The sequence below is a fragment of the Pelophylax lessonae genome (assembly GCF_965119305.1).
Source record: "Pelophylax lessonae genome assembly, chromosome: 11".
Lineage (NCBI taxonomy): Eukaryota > Metazoa > Chordata > Amphibia > Anura > Ranidae > Pelophylax > Pelophylax lessonae.
This window is the reverse complement of record NC_138778.1, coordinates 231,843,290-231,864,226: the sequence shown is the minus strand read 5'-3', so window position 1 is coordinate 231,864,226 and position 20,937 is coordinate 231,843,290. Positions and strand designations below refer to the sequence as shown.

The window sequence follows — 20,937 nt, the reverse complement described above, 5'->3', positions numbered from 1 at the left end:
GCAAACAAAATCGCGGGACGCAATACGCTCCAAAGAAGCTCTTGTACTTTTTTGGAGCGTATTGCGTCCCGCGATTTTGTTTGCGCGATGATGCCGCGATTTGGCGGGCGTAAATCGCGGCAACATCGCTCGGCGTTTGGGGGGCTATTGCAAATCAATGGGCAACGCTAGGCGTCCCGCGATTTGCAATAAATCTCCGAATCGCGGGCGGAACCGCGGCGGTTCTGCCCGCGATTATAAGCTGACATGTGAATGCAGCCTTAGTGTTTTGGAGCTTCGAGCTTCAGCACCTCTGGTCAGTAGTAGGAGGCATCATGCTCATTGGTATCAATGGGGAGAATAGTTATTATTATTATACAGGATTTATATAGTGCCAACAGTTTGCACAGAGCTTTACAATATAAGGGCAGACAATACAGTTACAGTACAATTCAATACAGGAGTAATCGGAGGGCCCGGCTCGTTAGAGCTTACAATCTAGAAGGGAGGGTCAAGTGATACAAAAGGCAAAAACTGTGGGGGATGAGCTGATGGAGAAAATGGAAGTACAGTGGTTAGGTGTGGGTAGGATAGGCTTCTCTGAAGAGGAGGATTTTCAGGGATGGGTAGGATAGGCTTCTCTGAAGAGGAGGATTTTCAGGGATGGGTAGGATAGGCTTCTCTGAAGAGGAGGATTTTCAGGGATGGGTAGGATAGGCTTCTCTGAAGAGGAGGATTTTCAGGGATGGGTAGGATAGGCTTCTCTGAAGAGGAGGATTTTCAGGGATGGGTAGGATAGGCTTCTCTGAAGAGGAGGATTTTCAGGGATGGGTAGGATAGGCTTCTCTGAAGAGGAGGATTTTCAGGGATGGGTAGGATAGGCTTCTCTGAAGAGGAGGATTTTCAGGGATGGGTAGGATAGGCTTCTCTGAAGAGGAGGATTTTCAGGGATGGGTAGGATAGGCTTCTCTGAAGAGGAGGATTTTCAGGGATGGGTAGGATAGGCTTCTCTGAAGAGGAGGATTTTCAGGGATTGTCTAAAAGCTAATAGAGTAGGAGATAATCAGACAGATTGGGGTAAGGAGTTCCATAGGATTGGAGAGGCTCTGGAAAAGTCCTGGAGGCGATTATGGGAGGAGGTGACGAGGGAGCTAGAGGGCAGGTGGTTTTAGGAGGAACGAAGAGAGCGATTGAGTTGGTAATTTGAGACCAGGCTGGTGATGTAGTTGTATTGTAAATAATGTGGCGCTACTCCTAAAAACGCCCAAGAATGACTGGACCAAAAAGTCTGTTTAAGCCCCGTACACACGTACCGATCGTCGGCCGACCGATCGGCCGTCTTTTGTCCAGGGCTGTCCTGTCCGCTGAAAAGTGCAAATGTTGCCCTCCGTGCGTCACGCTGTGCTCCACAAACCATCAGAAAGATGGCCGCTGCGTCTCCTCCGTGCTGGCGTGACGCACGGAGGGGAACACCAGTTATCTGTCGAGATGCCTGATTTTACCTACCATTTTATAAGTGTTCTTAATCTGTTGTGCCATTAATAAATGTTTAACACTCTGCGCTATGGTAGTGTCCTGCTCTTTGTTTTATACAAACATATGGTGGAATCTGCGAATCCTGTTATATCGGGAGGAGGATCGCCCTGGGCTTCCATATCATTTGGCTATATCGGATCTCTATTATGGGGATCATCTCCATTTGGTAAGAGGCGGTGTGATCAGGGTGTCTGGTGGTGGTTCTCCGGATCTACAGCTTTGCACTTTTTCTGTTTGAAAAGGACACTAAACAGACTTTTTGGTCCAGTCATTCTTGGGCGTTTTTAGGAGTAGCGCCACATTATTTACAATATTTCTACTTGGATCTGTGTAGTATTCCAGATTTGTGTGGCTGCTTTCCATATCTTTTATATTACGTTTAAATTATTTTATGTGTTAGCGCAGCAATATTGTCATTTAGTGATGTAGTTGGGGGAAGAGATGTGGATGGCTTTGTAAGTTAGTATTTTGAATTTAATTAGTTGGGTGAGCGGAAGCCAGTGGAGGGATTGACAGAGAGGAGCAGCGGACACTGAGTGATTGGTGAGTTGGATGAGTCTGGCAGCAGCATTCATGATGGATTGAAGGGGGGAGGAGCCTGCGTAGAGGTAAGCCAATGAGAAGGGAATTGCAGTAATCGAGGTGTGAGATGACCAGGGAGTGAACTAGGAGCTTTGTTGCGTCATTGGTTAGAAAGGAGCGTATTTTGGAGATGTTGCGGAGGTTGAGGCTGCAAGATTTGGACAGTGATTGGATGTGGGGCTTGAAGGAGAGTTCAGAGTCCAGGATTATACCTAGGACCTTGGCATGCAGGCTGATAGTTGTGCCATTGATATTGACAGAGAGATCCGGGGAAGGGGCACGTGGAGGAAAAATTTTAAGCTTGGTTTTGGATGGATTGAGTTTGAGGAAGTGGTGTGACATCCAGACCGATATATCTGATAGTAAATTAGTGATATATCTGATAGTAAATTAGTGATATGTGAAGGAGAGAGCTGAGGGGTAGAGAGATAGATTTGGTTATCGTCAGCGTAGAGATGGTATTGGAAGCCATGGGATGCTATCAGCTGACCCAGAGAGGAGGTGTAGATTGAAAATAGGAGGGGTCCAAGAACAGAACCTTGAGGGAGCCCAACAGAGAAAGGAAGAGGAGAGGAGGAAGTAGAATTGTAAGTAATGCTAAAGGTGCGGTTGGATAAGTAGGAAGAGAACCAGTGAAGAGTACAGTCACAGAGACCAAAGGCATGGAGTTTTTTGAGCTGGAGCGGGTGGTCAATCGTATCAAAGGCAGCAGGAGTACAGAAGTGTCCATTGGATTTGGCCGTTAGTAGATCATTTTTGTTTTAGGAGAGCAATTTCTGTGGAGTGTTGAGGACGAAATCCAGACTGAAGGGGATCAAGGAGGCTATTCTCAGCAAGGTGGTCACTCATTCGGTTGTAGACTAGACGTTCGAGGAGTTTGGAGATAAAGGGAGTAGGTTAAGATTGGTTGGGTCCAGTGAGGGCTTTTTAAGTATGGGTCTGACTAGTGCATGTTTTAGAGAGTTGGGGAAGATGCCAGAAGAGAGGGAGAGATTGAAGATGTGGGTTAGAGAGCGTAGAATAGAGCCAGAGGAACAACATAGCATTTGCGAGGGAACAAGATCCAGAGGACAGATGGTAAAGTGGACGTTAGCAAGTAGTTTACCAACCTCATGTATAGTGGTGGGGTTGAATGAGGGAAGTAGTTCCCCATTGTTGGTGTCAGTGGGAGGAATGATGCCTCATTGCTGGTGTCAGCTGAAGGAATAGTACCCTGTAGGTCAAATAAAGAAATGGTAAAGCAGGGCTTGACAAATTTGCCTGAAATCTAGGAGCCAGCTAAAAAAGTTAGGAGCCAGTTTTTTTTTTTTTTTTTAAACTAACAACCAAGCTTTATTTAATAAAACGGATACTAAATTTACACATAAATACGACTATAACCCCACTCTCCTCTATGGCGCAATTGGATGGAAACACTGTCTGTCTCTTTCCATCTGATGCCATCTGATCCGATCCATGGTCGGGATGGATAGAAAATAGAACCACCATCTGTCTGTTTTTGGCGGACAGGATCAGATGGTGGCAGATTGCCGCTCCATAGAGGAGAATGAAGGGTCTGATCAGGTCTGCCTGAGAAACTGACAGGCGGACCTGATCAAACAGCCTGTGTGAAAGGGGCCTTCGGGTGTGGCATGGCGAGGAAAAAAAAGATTATATATATATATATATATATATATATATATATATATATATATATATATATATATATATATATATATATATATATATATATATATAGAACATTTTTCATAATTTAAGAAAAAAATATTTTTTTTTTATTTTTTTTAATAATTTAAAAAAATTTTTTTTTTTTTAAATTAAAAAAATAAATTAATAATAACCACACTCCCTGCCCACTTACCTTTAAGCAAAGGTAACTGGACAGGGAGATGAAGCCTGCAAAAACTTCCCTCTCATTTCCTCTTGGGAAGGAGATGGGAATGCATTGAGAACAGGCAGTGGAAACAGTCATTACTCCCGGCCACCACAAGAGGGCGCCAGTTCCCCATTTGAAGCCTCTCATCTCACAGAAGAAGGCCGAAAAGCCGGGGCCTCAATTTTCGGACGGCGCGGAAGTCCATGCACTCGGGGAGGAGGTGGGGGCGCAAAAGGGACCGGACACCTCCTGCAGGGCACCCCAGGTGCTAGGTTGCTAATTCTAGTCGCAAATGCAACCTGGCGCCCGGGGTTTGTTGAGCCCTGAATTAAGTGGATGTTAGCAAGTAGTTTACCAACCTCCTCTATAGTGGTGGGTTTGAATGAGGGAAGTAGTTCCCCATTGTTGGTGTCAGTGGGAGGAATGATGCCTCATTGCTGGTGTCAGCAGAAGGAATAGTACCCTGTAGGTCAAATAAAGAAATGGTAAAGGGTCACATATCCCCCACGGGCCACCGTTTGGAGAACACTGCTTTACCCTATCCCCTCAGATGGCCCTTTCTAACCTGTTGTAGGATGTGACCATGTGAAAAGTGTCTCTAATTTAAAAAGTCTAAAGGGAGTCCGGCCATGGCGGCCAGTAGGTGACGTTCTGCTCTTATTTTCCTATACAGAGAAGAGGAGTCTGAGAAGGAGAAGAAGATCTGGTACTTCAGTACAAAGCTACAGCTTGAAGAGCTACTAGACTGCCTGGACAAGACGTATTATGAGGCCGACCTGTGCAAAACCCTGACCGACCTCCAAGAGGAGATCCATCGACACATGGCTATCACTGAGGAACTGACCAACAAGGCCAAGGGGAACAACCGGTCTTATCTGTCAGTGGTCAATGGTAGGTGCTCCCAGGATTGTCGGGTCTCACAAACCTTTTGGTGGTTCTGAGGGCTTCAAAAGGCCCCATAGATAGAGAGCGGTTGCATTTAAATAAACATTCAGACCATCGGTCATTTCCCACCCAAGGTCTTCTGTAACGCTTTGTCTTTTATAGACGAGATAACGGAACGTCAGAAAGCCAAGCAGGAGGAAGCGGAGAAGAACAAGGTCCTGGAGGAGGGGGAAAAGTCATCGGAGGTTGCTGCAACGGAGGGGGAGAGTAGCAAAGAGCCGAATTCCATCTCCAAACCAGAGGGGGAGGAGCTGGACAAAGAGCAGAAAGGAGGTGAGATTCCTTCCCGATTTATACATGAAAACCATTTTGGTTGGTGTTTATTTTGTTGGTAATACTTTACTGCATAAAGCATCCGGCAGTGCAAAACAGTAAGACTCCGTTCACACTGGGGCGACGCTACTTCCCGGGGCGACCTCACAAGTCGCGGTGCGCAGCTCGCACCGTGACCTAACATTGAAGTCGATGCAGGTCGCTCCAGGTCGCCCCAAAGAATCTCCGGACCCTTTTTCTAAGTCGGAGCGACTTGTGTCGCTCCTATTAGAACGGGTCCACAGCTTCTCTATGGCAGGCGACCTGTCAGGCGACCAGGTCGCCCCAGTGTGAACGGGGTCTAAAGCTCCCATTTAATATAGCAATGTTTGGAGCAATGTCTAGCCCTGTAAAGTCAGGAGCAATGTGGACAAAGACCTCTGTGAAAAGGTACTTGGGGGGGGGGGGGGGGCGGCTACTAACAGGGTGGATTTGATTTAAATCAAGTCTAATTTTTAATTCATGATTTAAATCACTAGTTAACCACTTAAGCCCCGCAAGATTTTACCCCCTTCCTGACCAGGCCCTATTTTGCGATTCGGCACTGCGTGACTTTAACGGACAATTGTGCGGTCGTGCGACGCTGTACCTAAACGAACTTGACGTCCTTTTTTTCCCACAAACAGAGCTTTCTTTTGGTGGTATTTGATCACCTGTGCGATTTTTTGATCATGCGCTATAAACAAAAAAGAGCGACAATTTTGCAAAAATAATATTTTTCAATTTTTTTTATATGAAATTCCCCCCCAAAAAAATGTAAAAATCCAAAATTTTTTTAACATTTTTGGCAAATTGTTTTCTGCTACATATGTTTGGTAAAAAAAAAAAAAAAAAAAGCAAAAAGCGTATTTTGATTGGTTTGCGCAAAAGTTATCGCAGCTACTAACTAAGGGAAAGATTTTTGTCTTTTTTTTTTATAACGAGTAATGGCGGCGATCTGGGTTTTTTTTTTTTTTTTTTTTTACGGGACTGCGACATTGCGGCGGACAGATCGGACCCTTGACTGACATTTTTGACACTTTTGGGGGTACCAGTGACATTACTACAGTAATCGGTGCTAAACATATGCACTGTTACTGTAAAAATGACACTGGCAGGGTTAACTTTATTGGGGAAGGAGGGGTTAAGTGTGTCCCTAGGAGTGTGCTTCTAACTGTGCAGGAATGTGGCTTTACATGTAACAGCAGAGATCTACGGTCCTACATAGCAGGACCGTTAGATCACTGCTGTTACACAGGGAAGAATGACAGGCGGCTTTGTTTACATTAGCCGCCTGCCTTTCTCCCTTCACTGCGGACGATCGCGAGTGACCGGTGGACATCGGGTCCGCCGGTCACACGCGCGGACTTGTTGGGGAAGGAGCCGGGGCGGGAGCGCGCCTCCGGGGGCGCGCGCCCGCCTGCCCGCTATTGGCTCACAGGCTAGTGACGTCACTTTGCCTGGCCGGGGCTGACCGCCGCAGTATATGTACTTGCGGCGGTCGGCAAGCGGTTAAGAGGCTTGATTTAAATCCCAATTTCTCTCGTTCATTGATGGACATAGCTCCTGATCTTCCTAACCATTGGGTTATACTGCCCCCCTACAGGAGTAGGACACTAGGCAGAAAAAGTCTGGCTACGCCTATGGGCAGTCCCAGGGGGTATACTCCCTCTCTCTGCTATAGGTACTCAGTTTGTTCTGCCTAGTTAGGAGTATGGACCTAGTTCTTTGCTGGGCAACTGGATAATCTAGATCCAGTGGTCACCCCAGTCTGGCCAGCAAGCGTGCGCAGACCTCAGCATCACACTAGGTCCGCTGTGACATAGTCCCACTGGACGGAGGCTGGCCTGCGAGGTCGTATACGACCGGGTCTCAGCCAAAGTCTCAGCATTCCTCCTGGCTGACAGCCCCCCCATTTCAATTGAGAGGGGTTGTGTCTGGAAAGGTGCCAATCCGGTTCCTGGTTTGGTGAGTAGCTGTCCGTCCGTCCCCTCCCTTCTCCTGGAGGGTTTTTGGGGTGGACGTATCTCAGGGAGTATCTGCTGTCCCAAGGACCGATCTTCCATCCTGCTTTACAGTCGCTGGCTTTGAAGGCTTGGCTGTTGAATGTTAGGTGCTGACGGATATGGGTTTGTCTGAGTGCTACACTGTTATAAGCTAGGAAATCTACTTCTAGGAATATCTACCATTGTACGTGGAAGACATACATTTTGTGGTGTGAGTCTCTTGGGTCATGTTTGCTCCTTCTTGGTGGCTCGGATCTTGACCTTTCTTCAAGGGGGATTGAACAAAAATTGGGCTGGAGTACCATCAAGGGCCAGGTGTCGGCTTTGGAGGTCGTGACCCTGTCTGATCCACCTATCCACTCCATAATATCCCTGTCCTGATCCCTCTATCCAGTCCATCACATCCCTGTCCTGATCCACCTATCCACTCCATAACATCCCTGTTTTTAGTAAATAACCTGATATGTGTTTGCATGATTGAAGTTGCTCTGAGTTGCATCATCCAGTGTATAAGGTGTGCAGTCCTGAAGTAGAAGTCCGGTTGGTGGACGTTTTGTGTAGTTGGCTTGTCTGAATTATTGGCAGAAGAATGCCCCATCGCTTTGAAATTTCCCCTAATGCTTACTGTTGTTTTTTTTTTAATACAGAGACAGCTGATGATAAAAGCAGCATGGAGCCCCCCTCATCCACCAATGACAGCAAACCCCCAGAGACCCCCGTTAAGGACTCGGAAGATAAGCCCGCAGAGAGCAGCAAAGCGTCCGAAAGCAGCACTGACCCAGCGTCCGCCTCTTCGTCCTCCGCTTCTACTTCAGGTAACATCCCTGTCCTGATCCACCTATCCACGCCATAATATCCCTGTCCTGATCCATCTATCCACTCCATAATATCCCTGTCCTGATCCATCTATCCACTCCATCACATCCCTGTCCTGATCCATCTATCCACTCCATAATATCCCTGTCCTGATCCATCTATCCACTCCATCACATCCCTGTCCTGATCCATCTATCCACTCCATCACATCCTTGTCCTGATCCATCTATCCACTCCATCACATCCTTGTCCTGATCCATCTATCCACTCCATAATATCCCTGTCCTGATCCACCTATCCACTCCATCACATCCCTGTCCTGATCCATCTATCCACTCCATAATATCCCTGTCCTGATCCACCTATCCACTCCATAATATCCCTGTCCTGATCCATCTATCCACTCCATAATATCCCTGTCCTGATCCATCTATCCACTCCATAATATCCCTGTCCTGATCCATCTATCCACTCCATCACATCCCTGTCCTGATCCATCTATCCACTCCATCACATCCCTGTCCTGATCCATCTATCCACTCCATCACATCCCTGTCCTGATCCACCAATCCACTCCATAACATCCCTGTCCTGATCCATCTATCCACTCCATCACATCCCTGTCCTGATCCATCTATCCACTCCATCACATCCCTGTCCTGATCCATCTATCCACTCCATAATATCCCTGTCCTGATCCATCTATCCACTCCATCACATCCCTGTCCTGATCCATCTATCCACTCCATCACATCCTTGTCCTGATCCATCTATCCACTCCATAATATCCCTGTCCTGATCCACCTATCCACTCCATAATATCCCTGTCCTGATCCACCTATCCACTCCATAATATCCCTGTCCTGATCCATCTATCCACTCCATCACATCCCTGTCCTGATCCACCTATCCACTCCATAATATCCCTGTCCTGATCCATCTATCCACTCCATCACATCCCTGTCCTGATCCATCTATCCACTCCATAATATCCCTGTCCTGATCCATCTATCCACTCCATAATATCCCTGTCCTGATCCACCTATCCAGTCCATAATATCCCTGTCCTGATCCATCTATCCACTCCATCACATCCCTGTCCTGATCCATCTATCCACTCCATCACATCCTTGTCCTGATCCATCTATCCACTCCATAATATCCCTGTCCTGATCCACCTATCCACTCCATCACATCCCTGTCCTGATCCACCTATCCACTCCATAATATCCCTGTCCTGATCCATCTATCCACTCCATCACATCCCTGTCCTGATCCATCTATCCACTCCATAATATCCCTGTCCTGATCCATCTATCCACTCCATAATATCCCTGTCCTGATCCATCTATCCACTCCATCACATCCCTGTCCTGATCCATCTATCCACTCCATAATATCCCTGTCCTGATCCATCTATCCACTCCATCACATCCCTGTCCTGATCCACCTATCCACGCCATAATATCCCTGTCCTGATCCATCTATCCACTCCATCACATCCCTGTCCTGATCCATCTATCCACTCCATAATATCCCTGTCCTGATCCATCTATCCACTCCATCACATCCCTGTCCTGATCCATCTATCCACTCCATCACATCCTTGTCCTGATCCATCTATCCACTCCATAATATCCCTGTCCTGATCCATCTATCCACTCCATAATATCCCTGTCCTGATCCACCTATCCACTCCATCACATCCCTGTCCTGATCCATCTATCCACTCCATAATATCCCTGTCCTGATCCACCTATCCACTCCATCACATCCCTGTCCTGATCCATCTATCCACTCCATAATATCCCTGTCCTGATCCACCTATCCACTCCATAATATCCCTGTCCTGATCCATCTATCCACTCCATAATATCCCTGTCCTGATCCATCTATCCACTCCATAATATCCCTGTCCTGATCCATCTATCCACTCCATCACATCCCTGTCCTGATCCATCTATCCACTCCATCACATCCCTGTCCTGATCCATCTATCCACTCCATCACATCCCTGTCCTGATCCATCTATCCACTCCATCACATCCCTGTCCTGATCCATCTATCCACTCCATCACATCCCTGTCCTGATCCACCAATCCACTCCATAACATCCCTGTCCTGATCCATCTATCCACTCCATCACATCCCTGTCCTGATCCATCTATCCACTCCATAATATCCCTGTCCTGATCCATCTATCCACTCCATAATATCCCTGTCCTGATCCATCTATCCACTCCATAATATCCCTGTCCTGATCCATCTATCCACTCCATCACATCCCTATCCTGATTTATCTATCCACTCCATCACATCCCTGTCCTGATCCACCAATCCACTCCATCACATCCCTGTCCTGATCCATCTATCCACTCCATCACATCCCTGTCCTGATCCATCTATCCACTCCATAATATCCCTGTCCTGATCCACCAATCCACTCCATCACATCCCTGTCCTGATCCATCTATCCACTCCATCACATCCCTGTCCTGATCCATCTATCCACTCCATCACATCCCTGTCCTGATCCATCTATCCACTCCATAACATCCCTGTACTGATCCACCAATCCACTCCATAACATCCCTGTCCTGATCCATCTATCCACTCCATCACATCCCTGTCCTGATCCATCTATCCACTCCATAATATCCCTGTCCTGATCCATCTATCCACTCCATAATATCCCTGTCCTGATCCACCTATTCAGTCCTTACACACTTCAGCTCAGCAACATCGGAAAACCTTTTAAAGGCTCGCTGCTTCCAAATGTAGTAGTAAAGTAATAGGTAGAATCTGGTGGATCCAATCATCTTTTGGCTTTGTATGTTTTATCTGCTTGTTTTTGGTTGGGTGACCTATTATTATGTCACATGACATTTGTATGACTTTTGAGGCACTTTTGCTTACCTGCTGCATGGCTGCCTTCCCCCTTGTGTGCCCTCAGATCACCCTTAACCGTTCCTAGAAAGGAGGCCAGACCGGTTGTGTGGCTGTACAATTCCGCCACCTGCTGGGCATTTCTGGTTATGCGCCTATACGAATGCATACTGTATATATCGATAACTACAGGGAGCTACTGCTGGTCAGGTTGCAGAGAAATTTTTTAATTGTCCATCCATAAGCTGAACATTTTTTCTATTAAACAGAAGCTGTGGAAGCCTCCTCTGGCACCAGTGTACCTCCTGTGTCCCATTCAAGCAGTGATGACAAGACCACGGCGTCTGACCAACAGAAGGAGACTCAACCGCCGGTCTCAAAGCCGGAGGATGCAGGTGAGCATACAGGGCAGGGCAAGTCTCTGCGGCATGCTGAGCTCCCCTATTTGTTACTAATTCTGCACCCATGGATTTCTGACTGATATATGATCAGAATTCTTAGACTACTGTTCACAAGTTTGGGGTCACCCAGACAATTTCATGTGTTCTATGAAAACTCACACTTTTATTCATCAAATTGCAAAATGAATAGAAAATGCAGTCAAGACATTGATGAGGTTAGAAATAATGATTTTTATTTGAAATAATTTTGTTCTTCAAACTTTGCTTTCATCAAAGAACCATTTGCAGCAATTACAGCCTTGCAGACCTTTGGCATTCTAGCTTCAATTTGTTGAGGTAATCTGAAGAAATTTCACCCCATGCTTCCTGAAGCTCCTCCCACAAGTTGGATTGGCTTGATGGGCACCTCTTATGTACCGTACGGTCAAGCTGCTCCCACAACAGCTCAATAGGGTTGAGATCCGGTGACTGGACACTCCATTACAGACAGAATACCAGCTGACTGCTTCTTCCCTAAAGAGTTCTTGCATAGTTTGGAGGTGTGTTTTGGGTCATTGTCCTGTTGTAGGAGGAAATTATCTCCAATCCAGAACTGTCCACAGGGTATGACATGGCATAGCAAAATGCAGCAATAGCCTTCCTTATTGAAAATCCCTTTTACCTTGTACAAATCTCCCACTTTACCAGCACCAAAGCAGCCCCAGACCATCACATTACCTCCACCATGCTTCACAGATGGCGTCAGGTCTGCTCACTTGTTCTGCGTCTCACAAATGTTCTTCTGTGGGATTCAAACACCTTAAACTTGGATTCGTCTGTCCATAACACTTTTTTTCAATCTTCCTCTGTCCAATGTATTTTGCTCATCATCATCATCATCATCATTATTGGCCAGTCTCAGATTTGGCTTTTTCTTTGCCACTTTGCCTAGAAGGCCAGCATCTCGGAGTTCCATCCTCACTGTGGACGTTGAGACTGGCGTTTTGCAGGTACCATTTAATGAAGCTGCCAGTTGAGGACCTGTGAGGCGTCCATTTCTCAAACTAGAGACTCTAATGTACTTGTCCTCTTGCTTAGTTGTGCACCGGAGCCTCCCACTTCTCTTTCTATTCTGGTTGGAGCCCCGTTTGTGCTGTTCTCTGATGGGAGTAGTACACACCGTTGTAGGAAATCTTCAGTGTCTTGGCAATTTCTCACATGGAATAGCTTTCATTTCTTAGAACAAGAATAGACTGTCCAGTTTCGGAAGAAAGTTCTCTTTTTCTAGCCATTTTGAGAGTATAATCGAACCCACAAATGCTGATGCTCCAGATACTCAACTAGCTCAAAGGAAGGCCAGTTTTATAGCTTCTCTAATCAGCACAACAGTTTTCAGCCATGCTAACATAATTGCACAAGGGTTTTGTAATCCTCAATTAGCCTTTTAACACGATTAGCTAACACATTGTACCATTAGAACACAGGAGTGATGGTTGCTGGAAATGGGCATCTGTACACCAATGTAGATATTCCTTTAAAAATCAGCCGTTTCCAGCTAGAATAGTCATTTACCACATTAATAATTTCTAGACTGTATTTTTGATTAATTTAACCGCTTGCCAACTGCCACAAGTACATTTACTGTGGCGGTCAGCCGTCGGTAGTCCTACGTCGCTCGCCCAGGAGCCTCCCCCAAGACTCTGCATTCACTATATCTGATCTCCCCATGACTCTGCATTCACTATATCTGATCTCCCCAGGAGCCTGCAGTCACTATATCTGGTCTCCCACAGTACCCAGAACTTTGAAATGCAATTCTTTTAGTAAATATAAATTGCTAAATATCTTTTCTCAGCCGTATATAGCAGTCTTGTGATTTCTGTTAGTGTCTGGTTAAAGCTTGTAGGAGGAGTTTTCATTCTCCTCTGTCCTATCAGGCTGAATGACTCCTGACCCTCTGTCTGGACAGCGCTGATTGGCCCTGTGCTGATCACATGCACCCTCCCAAGAAAAAAAAGAAACTCTGTAGAAATAGACATCAAACTGAGCATGTGCAGAGTTCCTCCAAGGCTCTTTACTATGTACTATCAGGAGATGGTTTGGGGACTGTGGAAGAAGGGGAGGATCAGAGAAGACAGGATCAAACAGCCTTTTTCCACAATGTAGAGGATTAACCCCTTAGGTTCCACAGTGAGTATAACAAGCATGCTTTGCTGCATATACAGACTGATTTTACTGTTGTGAGTTTAGTAACACTTTTTAAGGAGCACATAAGAATCTTTATCTGTCCAAAGTCACCTGACAAATCACACCAGTATGAATGGGGTGTAAAGGCTGGAAGTGTTTTGTTATTTGGCAACCATTTTGTACAATGTTTTGTTTTTTTCTGTTCCAGCTCCTGCGGAGGTGAAACCAGACAAGGGTCCTTCAGAGGCAGCCGAGACCCCGGGAATCGGGAAGACGCCCTCTAGGATGGTGACCAGACTACGGAATCCAGACAGCAAGTTAAGTCTGTTGAAGAATCACCAGTGCATTGCTGCAGCCCATGAAGCTAATAAGATTTATAAGGATGGCAGAGAGGTTTGTGTTTTGTGTCGGCCATGTTGATCCAGCTGCACTTAGTGGACTGACTTCTCCCCCCCCCCCTCTCCTCCGGTTCTTTTCTGGTGTCAGCTGAGTGACCGGGCCTACTCAATCTATCTTTATAAGTTTTAATCCCCTGTTTTCTGGTGTCTGGATTTTTCTAAGTAATATCCCCTAGGTATTGCCTGGGGCGGTGGAGGATTCCTTCCAGGATTGAGGTTTGAGGACTGTTCTGTGACTTTCACTACTTCTACCTTCTGCCTTTCCATCTTCCGCTCAGCGAATCAGGGGAGCCGTCTTAGGCTAAATCATGTCTCTTATATTCTTCTGTTTCTGTGAGTTTAATAATTCTTCTTGTAAGGATATGATGTTCATTGTAGAATAGATGCAAACTTTTTATTTGTAGGGGGTTGGAAGGCGCCCCAGTTTTGTGGGGTTAACATGCACCTGAGGTTTTGTATTAATAAACTGTGAGCAGGAGGGTTAGAGGCCTTGTCCTTGTTTCTCCCCAGGTAATGAAGAGAGTGTGTTTTATGAAGGGTCAGAATAGGTTTCTGTTTATACTTTGCACTCATGTTAGGAATTTCCTTTGTTTCTCTATATATCCCTCTATACTCTCAGCCCAGCTTATACCTATATTGTCTTTGCTCCTCTGCCTCTCTGTTCAGCACCAGAAATAGGAAATAGGCTTCATTCACAGTGTATACAACACTGTACTCCCATGCAAAGCCGGGGTTACCTGCATGAGGATGTATGGGTGTTGCATACAGTGGCTGTTTCCCAATAGACATCAATGAGACTTCCTGCAGGGGAATGCTGTGCAGGTAAACGCAGCCCTGCACGGGGCGTAAGGTAGTGTACGAATTGTCAGGGGTCTCCAAACCTTCTAAACAATGGGCCAGTTTACTGTCCTTCAGACTATGGGGGGGGGGGGGGGGGGCAGACTGTGGCCATTGGGAACAGAAGGTCTTTTTGCATCAGTGGGAGTAAACAATGCATCTTTGGTGTCAGTGGGAGTAATAATTCCCCATCATTGGTACTGGTGGAAGGAATAGGGTCCCATCATTGGTATTGGTGGAAGAAATAGTGCCCCATCATTGGCACTGGTGGAAGGAATAGTGCCCCATCATTGGTACTGGTAGAAGGAATAGCCTCCCATCATTGGTACTGGTGGAAGGAATAGTGTCCCATCATTGGTACTGGTGGAAGGGATAGTGTCCCATCATTGGTACTGGTGGAAGGGATAGTGTCCCATCATTGGTACTGGTGGAAGGAATAGTGTCCCATCATTGGTACTGGTGGAAGGAATAGTGTCCCATCATTGGTACTGGTGGAAGGGATAGTCTCCCATCATTGGTACTGGTGGAAGGAATAGTGCCCCATTATAGGTATTAGTTGGAGGAATAGCGTACCACATGTGACTCGCTCTGTTATGCTACCAGGTTGGGAAATCCATATAAATAACATAAACTTCGATTCCACGGACACATGAGGGGAGATTTGCTAAAACTGGAGAGTGCAAAATTTGTTGCAGCTCTGCATAGTAACCAATCCACTTCCAGGTTTCAAAGCAGCTGATTGGCTCCCATGCACAGCTGCACCAGATTTTACGCTCTCCGGTTTTAATAAATGAATTAACCCCATCCTTTACACAGGGCTCATCTTTTGCTCTTAGTGGCTGAACAGAAGGGCAGGGGAGGAAAAGTACCATATGGGGGGGGATTTTAGTACCCCCTGCATGGGCGCAGCCCAGGGTCACTATATGGAGGTATAACATTGCACACAATTTGTATTTCTTCCTGCAGTCTTGGATCCATTTCTGGGTGGCTGTTCCGTTTTTCTCTCCAGTATTGTTAGCAATCTCTTGCTGTAAAATTCACATCCATCGGTACAATATCCATCAGACCAGGAGCCCACACTGGGAAGATGAATGTAGAATTCTGGAAGTAGATTGTGAATGTATTTTCTTTCCAGTAGTAGTTTTAGATTTAAGTGACATCTGATCTTAGTCTTCTGGGACATGTATGCCATCCAGCGCCCTATTCCATGGCCACATGCTGCAGCGAGGGAGGAATCCAAGTCAGATTTTAGTTACTTTATTAACTTTCCATGAATTTGCTCTTACAGGTCCTGGTGGTGAATTCCCAAGGGGAGATCTCCCGGATGAGCACCAGAAAGGAGGTGGTGATGAGGGGCATTCTCAGCACCTATTTCAAACTGGGACAAGAGGGCAAGTACCGTGTTTATCACAATCAGTACACCACCAACTCCTACGCACTGAACAAGCACCAACACCGGGAGGACCACGACAAGCGCAGGCATTTGGCCCACAAGTTCTGCATGTCGCCCAACGGAGAGTTTAAGTGGAACGGCTCTGTGCACGGGTCCAAGGTACTGACCGTTTCCACGCTGAGGCTGACCATCGTTCAGCTGGAGAACAATATCCCGGCACCTTTCTTGCATCCCAATTGGGCCTCTCACAGGTAACGTATGCAGCGCTGTGAGTCCAAGATACCTGCGATTGGAAGCGTGGGATGTAACATGATTGGCTGTTCTCTCTGCAGATCCAACTGGATTAAGGCAGTCCAGATGTGCAGCAAACCCCGGGAATTTGCACTGGCGCTAGCAATACTGGAGTGTGCTATTAAACCTGTTGTCATGTTACCAATATGGAAAGATTGTTTGGGTCACACCAGGTAATGATTGTGTTAAAAACATTGAGTGTCATGTGGTCACTTGTTTCAGCAGGCGCCTGTCCTCCCATAATGTTGTTATTATACCCTATGCAGTGATGGGGAACCCTGGCACCCCAGATGAGTTGGAACTACATTTCCCATGATGCTCATGCACTCTGCAGTGTAGTTGAGCATCATGGGAAATGTAGTTCCAAAACATCTGGGGTGCCAAGGTTCCCCATCACTACCCCATATGTACATACATTTCCCATGATCCCCATATGTACATACATTTCCCATGATGCTCATGCACTCTACAGTGTAGTTGAGCATCATGGGAAATGTAGTTCCAAAACATCTGGGTTGCCAAGGTTCACCATCACTACCCCATATGTACAATGTACATTTACGTTTTCTTTTACAGGTGGCGGGAGGTATGGCCCCACCGCCAGAACCTCACCAGCATCTCTGTCCCACCAAAGAGACTGGAACTGAAGCCTCTTCCTCCGGCTCACCACAAAGCCCATGGAGGACCAGAAGGTCTCCAATGGACTCTCTGGTTTAGGAAACCGAAAGTGACGAGTGCTGTCATCACTTGCGATTTCCCTGGATGTAAACTGCGCCATTTTTAAATCTTAAAGTGGAGTTCCGGCCACAAAAATAACATTTCAATAAACATACCCCGGGACAGTCAGGGCTAGTACATTCCACAATGGATAGCCTCTGATCTGTCCCGGTTCGCTCTTACCTGCAAGAAGAAATACTCACTTTTAAAATTTCTTCTCCAGCGTTGCCATCTCTCTTGTGGGCAGCTGAAGCCAGCGCGATCCTCTTCCGTGTCTTCTTCTCCCAGAATGCGCCTGCACCGGCCCCTCTCGTCACTTCCGCTGCGACGCCGCATTCTTTCACAGCTTCTGGGCATGTCCAGAAGCTGTTTTAGCAGCGTCGCCCCGGAAGTGACGAGAGGGGCCGGTGCAGGCGCATTGATTCCTGGGAGCGATGACGTTCAGCTCCCAGGAATCATTGCAAAGCGGAAGTAACGGCGCGGGCCGTGCGGCCGAGGGAGGAAGTGGAAAGAAGGTATTTTTTTTCTGCAATTACAAGGTAAGTAAAAAAAAAAAAAAAATCCTAACTACCCATTTCTTTTTCAGGTGAGCTATAGCAAGCGGATGGCCCAAAATCGACTATGTCGATTTTGTGGCCGGAACTCCGCTTTAAAGGTTAGAGTTCCAGCCTGGGGAAAAAAAAAAATTAAAGTCAGCAGCTACAAATACCTGTCCAAGGATTCCATGATGTTGGCAACTCAAACCGATGTGTCCATCAGCTCGGGGTGCAGGCGCCGGCACTTCCACTAAGGGAAACAGGCTGTGAAGCCGCGAGACTTTACTTCCTGCTTCCTATTGCGCAAGCGCAATTCGCGCTGGATGACCGGGGGGCGCAGAAAGGTGCCAAATCTGGCAGCGGGGGTGGGGCCGGAAAGGTGTCAAATGTGGCAGCGGGGGGGGGGGGGGAATAAGTGATCCTCCCCTTTTGGGTGGGGCTCTGCTTTAAAAGCATTTGATCACATCTGTCTTGGTGTAATCAGATGATTTAAGGGCAGAGGAGACATCTGGGGCCTAATAGACCCCAGATCTTTCCATAAAGAGTGCCGGTCACTGCCTATTGCTGTCATAAGTGATAGTTACATTCCTTGTGACTGCAATAAAAAATAAAATAAAAAACACTTTTAAAGCACCCTCGTCCCCCTATGCTTGCGTCCCGCATGCATATGTAAGCGTAAATTGCACCACGCTTGAGGTATTGCCGCGAACGCCAGAGTGAGAGTAATACATGAAGCGGAAGACCTTCTCTGAAATTCTAAACTGGGTAACCTGTAATGCTTTTAATGTGTCTCCTGTGGAGATATTTAAATATCGTAGTTTTGTGCCATTCCACAAGCGACATGTTTGTATCTATTTACTTGCGTAACACCATATTGTTTTTTTTTTTTTTTACCAAAAATTAGGTTATTTATTGAGCTTTGAAAAAAACCGTAACAACCGCCATTTTGTTCTCTAAGGCCTCTGCTAAAAAAAAAAAAAAAAAATGTATAGAAGTTATTATCTATGAAAAAAATGCTGATTTTTAAATGTAAATAAGTGTCAGAAAAGGCCTAATCTTCAAGTGGATAGCAGTGTCCAGCACAGAGTGAAAATATGGTGACCCAAGGATACACTGCCTGGGCATTGAGGGATACACACTATAATACCAAAAGTATTGGGACGCCTGCCTTTACACACAGATGAACTTAAATGGCATCCCAGTCTTAGTCCGTAGGGTTCAATATTGGGTTGGCCCACCCTTTGCAGCTATAACAGCTTCAACTCTTCTGGGAAGGCCGTCCACAAGGTTTAGGAGTGTCTATGGGAATGTTTGACCATTTTTCCAGAAGCACATTTGTGAGGTCAGGTACAGATGTTGGAGAGGAGGCCTGGCTCACAGTCTCCACTCTTAATTCTTCCCAAAGGTGTTCTATTGGGTTGAGGTCAGGACTCTGTGCAGGTCAGTCAAGTTCCTCCTCCCCAAACTCCCTCATCCATGTCTTTATGGACCTTGCTTTGTGCATTGGTCCAAACCATTTGGTGGAGGGGGGGATTATGGTGTGGGGGTTGTTTTTCAGGGGTTGGGCTTGGCCCCTTAGTTCCAGTGAAGGGAACTCTTAAGGCGTCAGCATAACAAGACATTTTGGACAATTTCATGCTCCCAACTTTGTGGGAGGAGTTTGGGGATGGCCCCTTCCTGTTCCAACATGACTGCACACCAGTGCACAAAACAAAGTCCATAAAGACGCCACGTTTTATCATTAAAGAGATATTAAAGTTTTTTTTTTTTTTTTTTACAAAAATAACAAACGTGTCATACTTTCCTGCTCTGTAGTAATGGTTTTGCACGGAGCAGCCCCGATCCTCTTCTTGGGTCCACTGCCGGTGCTTCTGGCTCCTCCCCATTGACCAGTGCCTCCAATAGGAAGCTGCTTGTGTGTGGCTACTGGTGCTCGCTCCGGAGTGCCGCTCTGTGCTTCGATAAGACCCACAGAGCTGCGGCACGGCCCCACCCCAGCTCTCTTCTTATTAGCTCATTGGCTGTTATTGACAGTAGTCGGAAGCCAATGTCTCCCGCTGCTGTCTTAGCCAATGAGGAAAGAGAGACCCGGGGCAGCCGAGGCTCCTGTGCATTTCATTGGATCACGATAGGGCTCAAATAAGTTTTAGGGGTGGGAGCAGCACATACAAGGTTTTTTTTCTACCTTCATGCATAAAACCTGCAGCCTTTACAACCACTTGTAAAGCTGCTCTTGAGTTCCGATTAGTGAGATGATGTCTTCATCTGCTGCAGGCAGGAAGAAGCATTTCCTCAGTCACCTCTCACCCAGTGATCAGACTGCAACATTGTACCTTCATAGCAAATCACAAAGTAAGAGGCAGCAGCAGTGGGATGATCTGTGTCAAACATAAAATCAAAACCTGCACATATGCCTGGATTTACGAAAATGTGTCATCCTCAGCCACCATCTCCTTCCAGGAATTAAATGGTGACAATGAATGATGCATAAAGAATGTAGGCTGCTCCTGGTGGTCATGATGGAGACATTTTTTAGGATAAGGGCTCAGGCAATTTAACTTTTACTGGCATCGTTTCCCGGTGAATGTTCGAGGCATTTACAGCGTGTTATTTGTCCAGGTTACGGAGGATGACATCCATGGAAAGAGAAGAGAAGGACAAAGGGAAGAAGAAGGAGCGGAAGCAGGAGGAGGAGGAAACGATGCAGCAGGCGACTTGGGTCAAGTACACGTTCCCCATAAAACATCAGGTATTGGGCCTTCCAGGGTTTGAGCTATAGGGAAGAGTTGTGAATACATATACCAGAGCCTTTTCTTTTTCTCCTTTTTTAAGGTTTGGAAACAAAAGGGAGAGGAGTACAGAGTCACCGGCTACGGAGGGTGGTGCTGGATCAGCAAAACTCACGTGCACCGATTTCTAACGCGTCTTCCTGGGAACACCAACGTGAACTATAGGAAGATGTTGGGTGAGCTGGAAAGCCTTCTGTCTGTATGTAAGAGATTATTCTTATTTCTATCGGGGTGTTTAATGTAAATGAATCTTTCCAGAAAAGAGCAGTGAAAATGCTGAAAGCAAGATGGATGTTGATTCCCCCAAGGCGGAGGAGAGCAAACCGGATCCACCACCAGTAAAGGCCGTGAAAAAAGAGGAGGAGGAGGAGGACCAGAGGGACCAAATTAAACAGCAGATTGAGGCCAGTGAGAGGGAACATTTGATGGACCAGGACACTGGGCCTGCGGAGAAAGGTACAGTCCATTAAAAAAACAACCCACAGACATCCT

General features: G+C 46.4%; 1 protein-coding gene across 1 annotated transcript in view; it reads left to right on the top strand.

Annotated features, from left to right (window-relative positions):
• The window catches only part of BPTF (bromodomain PHD finger transcription factor), a 109,017-nt gene that overhangs the window by 23,758 nt on the left and 64,322 nt on the right, over positions 1-20,937 (top strand). Inside the window, exons 3-12 of the mRNA XM_082272102.1 lie at positions 4,647-4,864; positions 5,021-5,191; positions 7,863-8,030; positions 11,187-11,312; positions 13,693-13,877; positions 16,008-16,363; positions 16,445-16,576; positions 20,276-20,405; positions 20,489-20,621; positions 20,704-20,901. Coding sequence (XP_082128228.1) covers positions 4,647-4,864; positions 5,021-5,191; positions 7,863-8,030; positions 11,187-11,312; positions 13,693-13,877; positions 16,008-16,363; positions 16,445-16,576; positions 20,276-20,405; positions 20,489-20,621; positions 20,704-20,901 — 1,817 coding nt within the window. The remainder of the gene's footprint in view (positions 1-4,646; positions 4,865-5,020; positions 5,192-7,862; positions 8,031-11,186; positions 11,313-13,692; positions 13,878-16,007; positions 16,364-16,444; positions 16,577-20,275; positions 20,406-20,488; positions 20,622-20,703; positions 20,902-20,937) is intronic.